The 8,052-nt window shown below is 41.6% G+C and overlaps 1 protein-coding gene across 4 annotated transcripts in view; it reads right to left on the minus strand.

Moving 5' to 3' along the window:
* The window catches only part of LAMA3 (laminin subunit alpha 3), a 265,798-nt gene that overhangs the window by 54,743 nt on the left and 203,003 nt on the right, over positions 1-8,052 (minus strand). For all 4 annotated transcript variants that reach the window (XM_017498569.2, XM_037727996.1, XM_037727997.1 and 1 more), the window contains 2 exons: positions 4,093-4,143; positions 3,371-3,522 (listed from right to left, as the gene is read on the minus strand). In XM_017498569.2, the coding sequence (XP_017354058.2) occupies positions 3,371-3,522; positions 4,093-4,143 (203 nt within the window). The remainder of the gene's footprint in view (positions 1-3,370; positions 3,523-4,092; positions 4,144-8,052) is intronic.

The raw sequence follows: 8,052 nt of genomic DNA on the forward strand, positions 1-8,052 counted from the left end.
ACTGCTTACCTGATTAATTTCCAGATTCTACAATAAATATAGTTTTTTAAAACCTGCTGTTAACCTGACAACACTAAAAACAATGCATAGGGCTACCTGATTGAAGGAACCATTAGGAATCTGTTCACTGCTGGGAACTCAGAGCTCGTGCAGTTGAACAGCCTCATATTGCAAATGAGAAGATGGAAGCCCAAAGAAGTCAGGTGACTTGTCCATGGTTGTATAGCTCATCAGTGACTGCTTCAGGGCCACAGACCGGGTACCTTGCCCTTTTTTTAGGCTAAATTGCCTCATTACTCTTAGACTCTTAGACACTGCTGTATGTAATATCTATAATAGTGATTATTTTCACTTTTTTGGAAAAAAGTATTAATCTATTGAAAAAGTTTAGAGAAAAAATGGTATTATTACCTCAATATGTATGTCAGAGCCCATGTTGGGTAAAAGAACAGAGGCTTTGAAGCCGAGGTCCAAACCCTAAGTCTACCACATAGTAGATGAGCCTCACTAAGCCTTGCTCCTCCATTAGTAAATTGGGGATTATAATATTTAGTTGCAGGGTTGGTTTTGGTGATAAGTGAGCTAATGTATTTTAAAATGTCATGTACACATGGACATTCAAAAATGTTACTTCCCTTCTTATACTCAATCTTTCTTAATTTTTGCATGTTTGTGTGAAATAGCAAGATAGTTCTATTTTAACTTTAGTATGGGGAGAGGGAGGCACGTCATTATATAGATTGTCAGCAGAACACCGGGATAAGAGGTGGAGTGGGTAAAGCATGGTCTAGGGTTTGCTCTTGATTTGAATTCTTCCAGAACCACCATGTGGCAGCTGTGTGATTTTAGGCACGTTGCTCAGCTTCTCCCAGCCTGTTTAATGAGAATAATGCTATGTTCCTCATGAAGAGGTTGTGAGACTTGAGTAAAACCCTTAGCACAGGGTGTGGCACACGGCATGTGTGCAGAATGGTGGAGGCTGCAGGGCTGTGTGGATGAAATCCAAGCAAACCAAGTGGCTTCCTTATCTTTCCTCAAAACATAAATGCTCTCCCCTCCTCTTCTCCATATTAAGCCTATAAACCTTGAACTAAAATTATCCAAGAGGATAGAAAAGACTCATTTTTCTAGAATCATCTTTTCCTACATATACTCAGCTATAGCCACTAGAATCAACCCTCAGCCCAAAAGTACTTATTAAACTTTCCCTAAAGCCTTGTTCACGGTGTCTAGACCAGAGCCGATGTCATCTGCTGAATTCTCTTACTTCAATAAGTATATTTGTTCATTTCTATGACTTTCAGTTGGGTCTTTTCATATCTACCTCTTCTTGTTTGATTTCTGGTGGTTTCCCCCCTCAAATTTCCTAATTTCTTGTTCCTTTTATTGGGTGTTATTCTGCAAAGTAAATTTCAGATTGTCCTATTGTTTTCATTTTATCTGAAGTGGACTCATCTCCTGACTATTGTTTCTGTTGGGTGTCTGTCTTCTTGCCTGTTGACAACGCTTGCAGGCTCATCCTGGATGGGAGCTCCCCTCTCTCTGCACCCTCCGGGCCCTGTCTGGTGCACTTATGGTTATCACCATGCCCAGTGGAACCCCCCACCTGCGGTCTAGGACTGGGCCTTACTTTGGCAGTTGAGGATTTGTATACCATAATGGCGCTGAGAGGATGTCACATTCCAGCACAGATCTAGGTCTGTAGATTTTTCCTGCCCCTGTAGCTTTTCTAGGCTTTCATATGGCCATCATGTAACAATGAGGATGGGGCAGTTTCCAGGCTGCTTTCTAGCCCCCATTCATGGGCACAGCATCCCCTGTTTGCCCCCAGGGAGCCTGATTCTGCCCTGTGGGGCACTTTAGGTTCTATTATTTCTCAGGATACCCCCACAGCCACCTTTCATCCAAATGTACTCAGAGCATTCACCCAAATGGACCACATTCCCAGCTATGAAACAAACCTCAACACATTTAAAATAACTAAAATCATAGAAAGTGTGTTCTCTGACCATGAAAGAGTTAAATCAGAAACCAATAACAGAAAGTTATCTGGAAAATCCCCAATTTGGAAGTTAAATAACACATTTTTTTTTTTGAGACAGAGTCTCGCTCTGTCACCATCACCCATGCTGGAGCACAGCGGCGCCACCTCAGCTCACTGCAACCTCTGCCTTCAGGGTTCAAGCAATTCTCCAGCCTCAGCCATCCAAGTAGCTGGGACTACAGGCACTCGCCACCACACCCAGATGATTTCTGTATTTTTAGTAGAGAAGGGGTTTCGTCATGTTGGCCAATCTGGTCTCGAACTCCTAGGGTCAAGTGATTCACCCATCTCGGCCTCCCAAAGTGCTGGGATTACAGGTGTGAGCCACCACGCCCAGCCAATACATTTCTAAATAACACATGGGTTAAAGATAAGTTACAAGGGAAATCAGAAAATCCATAGAATTGAATGAGAATGAAAACATAACATTGCAAAATCTGTGGGATACAGCTAAAATTGATGGGATTATATGCTTAGGTTAGAATCAAGAAAGATTTTGAATCAATAAAATAAGCTTAAGAAACCAGAAAATGAACAGCAAATTTCACCCAAAGCAAGCACAAGGAAGGAAAAAAAAATGGATAAAAACAGAAATCAATGAAACTGAAAACAGAAAAACAATGGATAAAAGCAATGAAATAAAAAGATCAATAAAATTAATAATACTCTAGCCAAAATAAGAGAAAGAGATAAGACATAAATTATCAATATCAGAAAGTGAATGAGAGGGCATGACTACAGACTTTGCAGATGTATAAAGGATAATAAGGGAATATTATGAACAATTTTATGTCAATATATTTGGTAATTTAGATGAAATGGACACATTATTTGAAAGGTCCAAATGACCAAATATCACTCAAGAAGAAACAGATAGGCCAAATACTGTAGTCTTATACCTATTCTTTGAAAATTAAATTCATGGCTTATTTTAAAAAACCACAACTTCCGACAAATAAAATTCCAGGCTCACATGGCCTCACTGGAAAAAATTCTATCCAACATTTAAAGAAAAGTCAATATCAATTTAATACAAACCTGTGTTTGATACTTCTGAATGCAAGATACTGAACTAAATAAAGGCTCTATGAGAAAAATTAGCCTGGTAATGTTCAGTAAGTATTGTTCACTTAGATGTGTTAGTTTTGTGTGTTCACAAAAATGATTTTCCACCAGGAAAAATCTTATCTTCATTTGGATCAGAGGAAGGAGGACAATCCCTGAGCCTTTTCAGGAGTCAACCTCTCCCCTCCTGCTTATGGAGAATCCACTCTTGCACCATCTCCTCCCCACACGTCTACTCTGGGCCACACACAGGGGATTTACCCTCAGGTCCTTGGCCTGGGTCTCCACGTGCCTCATCTGCTCCAGAAGCCCCGTGCTGACACCCAGGCCCTGCAGCTGAGACTTGATCAGGTGGAGCTGCTCGCCCATGGTGGCCAGGTCGTTCAGGAGGGTCATCACACAGCTGTCGCAATCTGTAGGGGCCACAATCAAAGGCAAATGTGCTGCGGTTGGAGCCGCGGAAATGCAAAAAGAGCGCAAGTACTGCGCAGCCCAGTTGGCATACACACAGCTTACCACAGGTGACAACCACAGCCCTGGCCTTCTCAGGGAGGGATGTGGTTTCTGAAAAAAGGAGAGCCCTATGGACAGGGAACATTTTAGAAACAGAGATTCCATGCAACTTGTTGGTCACTTTATACATGAGAAAAATAATAACAGCCTTCATCTATGGGATGCTTGCTATTTACCAGGCATTGTGATAAGACATTTACAAGTATTTCCCTAAGAGCCCTATGAGGTGGGTCTTGGTTATTATGTTCACTTAGCAAATGATGAAACTGAGGCTTGGAGAAGCAGGGTCACCTGCTGAAGGTCATACAGCCAGCAGTCAACAGAAGCTGATTTGACCTTAATAGTCCTCCTTCCACTCCTTCCACCCGTACTTTCCCAAACTGGAAACTGCATTACCCAGCATGGGGCTCACATATCTTAAACGAAACCCCACAACTTGGAAAGGAGGAGGAGAGGCTTTCTTTTCTCACCATCACATTCTTCTGCAGGGCTGCTATCTTTGGGTTCTTGGTTTATGCAGTCTGAAATCAGAAAATAACCAAAGAAGACATTGTTATTAAATTTACTCTTCATCTGCTCTTTAACTTGGCTTTCAGAAAAGTTAGTTTTGCAAGGTTTTATTAAGTCAGTGCAAAAGTAATTGTGGTTTTTGCCACTACTTAAAATGGCACCCAACTACCCAGCATCACTAGCTCTTCCTTTTTTTTTAGACAGAATCTCACTCTGTTGCCCAGGCTGGAGTGCAGTGGCATCATCTTAGCTCATGGCAATCTCCACCTCCCGGGTTCAAGCAATTCCCCTGCCTCAGCCTCCCGAGTAGCTGGGACTACAGCCACGTGCCACTGTACCAGGCTAATTTTTTGCATTTTAGTAAAGACAGGGTTTCACCATATTGGCCAGGATGGTTTCGATTTCCTGACCTCATGATCCGCTCGCCTCAGCCTCCCAAAGTGCTGGGATTACAGGTGTGAATCACTGCGCCCAGTCCACTAGCTCTTCCTTTTCCCCTCACCCATGCCAGTGCCCAGACAGCTTTATCATCTCCCAGCAGGCTCACTGCAGGAACTTCTTTTGTGGCCTTCCTGTTATGTATTCAAATCCTTCACTACAAAGGTCAATTCCGTAAAGGGCCAAGCCTCTCAATCATTCATATTAAGGCTTTCTTCATTGGATAGCCTCCCGTATGTTCATGCTGCTTCTGGCATCATTTAAGAACGTTGTGCAAACATTCACGGAGCACCTTTGAGCATTTATGGTGTGCCAGAGTCCCATGCTAGATGCTGGAAATACAAAGATATCAAGACAAAGTCCCTGCTGCTCTGTGACTTAACAGTCCCATGAAACATGGGGGGCAGACAAGTTACAAAACAGTGTAAAAGATACGTGATAGAGACGGGCATATAATGTCAGTGAGCCCATAACACCAATACAGCACATATAAGCTGAGTTTTGAGGTTCTCAGCTACAGTAAAGCCTGCTGGTCAACGCTGGGCATGCTTGACCCCTTCCACGCCTACTCTTTTCCCCATGCTGTGCATTTTGACACTGACATGTCTTCTCATGTCCCCCTGAACAATCTACCTTCACAACAGCAAAACTCTAAGCTTAACATTTTCCTGGACAAGCTGCAAGAGACTTTCACATCTGTTATTCTCAGCAGCCAATAATATTCCACTCTTTGTGTGTGTATAAATACATTTTAAACCACATTTACTTTTAATTGTAAAAAATGATATAAATTAATTATGGAAAATTTGGGGAAGTCAGAAAAATGAGATAAAAGCATCATCATTGATCTTGCCATTTAAAGGCAATGTTCCCTTTATATATATTGGTATATATTTTAATTTATTATATATAATCATGGGTTTCTTTTATTCATCCTTTAAAAAAAAACCTTACTCGATTTTTTTTTTTTTTGAGTCAGTTTCACTCTTGTTGCCCAGGCTGGAGTGCAGTGGCATAATCTTGGCTCACTGCAACCTCTGCCTGCCGGGTTCAAGCGATTCTCCTGCCTCAGCCTCCCGAGTAGCTGAGATTACAGGCATCTGCCACCACACCCAGCTAATTTTTTGTATTTTTTTGTATAGAGATTGGGTTTCCCAATCTTGGCCAGGCTGGTCTTGAACTCCTGACCTTAAGTGATCCACCTACCTCAGCCTCCCAAAGTGCTGGGATTACAGGTGTGAGCCACCGTGCCTGGCCATTTGCTCTTATATACATATATTGCGATATTTTTATTTCCTCAATTAGTCTGTAAATGGCTTCTGGCCAGGAAGCCTGGTCTTGTTTCCTTGACAATTTTCAACAGCACTCTGAATAGTTTATGGGGGACTAGGCTTCTCTGGATGATTGATTTATTAGTGGAATTTTCCCAAAAAGCTTGCATTTTGACCACCAAGGACTCTGTCCATTAATAGTTGAAGAAAAAAGAAAGGAATTAAAAAAAAAAAAAAAAACTTGAACAGGAACAAGCAAGTCTCATATATGAGCATTTTCTTCCATCTTGGCACTAGCTACTATCCTCATGTCAGGTTGCTTATGTTTGTTATTGGTGTGGGGGAAATGAAGCTTGCAGAGGCATTAGTCTGGTGAATAAGCTGCCAGTGATGCTGAAGCTTCTTGAATACCTCCAGTGACAAGAGAAATTACCTCCTTTTAAAGCAATCTGTTTCATCTTTAAACATTTGACACTTCTTCCTTAGAATGATTTAAAATAGAGCTCCCTCTTGCTTCTCCTCTTTTCTGTACATTCTGTCCCTATGTCTCAGAGAACAAGACCAACCCCTTTCCCACACGCCAGCCTGACAAACATGTCCTTTCCAGCTCTTCCTTTCACTGTCCTGGTCAATCCTTCCTCATGTGACTGTTCCACGTCCCTTTGAAGTCTTACTCTCTTTCTGAACAACCATAGCTGGTCTACTGTCTTCTAAAGACATAACTAACACTCACGTGAGGACTTACGTGAGCAAGGTGCCATGGACCCCGGCTTTAGACACTGGAACTTGGTGAAAACAGGACGAGCTATCTTAGGTGCCATACCCCCTCTAACCTACCCTGCTCTTACTGCTGATGACAACCTTAAGCCTTTTTACACCTCCTGCTACTAAGCCAGTTGCCACTTGTCACATAGCTGAAGCTTTATTTATTTTTTCCACTCAACTATAGGACCATACCCTCATCCTTAACATTATTTCGTCTGGTTAGAATTGGCCCATCATTCCAGACTGCTGAGGCCCTTTTGAGTTCTAAGTATGTCATGGGAGGCACTTACTATTGGAGAAAACCAGGGAATTTCACCCCAAAATATGGCACCCTGGTATGCTGATTATTTTAAATGAAAGGCCCTTGGAGACCAGCAGATGCCAGAAGAAACTTTACTCTGATACCCACTTATCTTCCCAATGTCCAGGCTTGCCAAAAATGAAAAACTACTTCTGGTTTCTTCCATGAGTTTTCATTAACTTAACTCATATTTCAGGAAGAAAGACTGAAGTCTGTCAACACACTTGACACCTGGACAGACTCTTGTCACAAACCATTTTCTGTTCTGTGGGCCCAAAATATTTTGTCCCAGGACTCACTGTGTGTTTTCCAAGTCCATTGAATCAGCCTAACAACCATTTACCTTTCCCCTTAAAATCATCCATATTTCCACATCTCTCTTTCCCTTAAGGAGGGTACATGAGCGTCTGTACCCCAGTGGGTTATTAGGTAATCATTGTCCTGTGATTCTCCTGTGTTACACACATTAAAATAAAATTGTGTATGCCTTTTCTTCTATGAATCTGCCTTTTGTCTGCTGATTTTCTGCAGACTTCCTGCAGCTGAAGGGGAAGTTTACGCTTGGTCCCTTTACTATTCTTTCCAACTTTGTGTCATCTGATAAATGAGTAGGCATGCTTTCTATATTTCCACCCAACTAAAAAATGTGGAGCTGAGGATAAAGCCCTGAGGCATGATAATAAATACCCCATTCTGGACTGGCATTAACCAATTGACTCTGCATTCTTTTGGGAATGGTCACTTGACCAGCTGGAATCCACACATCCAGGGTTTAATTCTTCAACTTGTCCATAAGTATAATATGAAAGATTTCATCTAAGTGTTTGGTATTATACTACATCAATAGCATTTTCCTGATAAATCATATTAATATTCTGTCGAAGAAGGAAGAGGATAGTCTTCCTTTTTGTTCCAAGTTGTTCCTAATAAACCCATGCTAGCTCCTGCCGATTATATTTTTCTTGGTGTATAAAATCCACCCCAATTACCCATCCACATCCCAGAGCATGTACTGTTGTAAGACAGAGTATTTTAATTTCTTTGGACATACACAGGAAAGCTAATGTGATGATAACCCTACAATATCAAAGGGAGATCTCAGCAAAATTGCCAAAGTAGGATCTGAAGTTATTTTGGTTAAAATT

The sequence above is a fragment of the Cebus imitator genome, unplaced genomic scaffold (genome assembly GCF_001604975.1).
Source record: "Cebus imitator isolate Cc_AM_T3 unplaced genomic scaffold, Cebus_imitator-1.0 Scaffold12, whole genome shotgun sequence".
In the NCBI taxonomy this organism is placed as follows: domain Eukaryota; kingdom Metazoa; phylum Chordata; class Mammalia; order Primates; family Cebidae; genus Cebus; species Cebus imitator.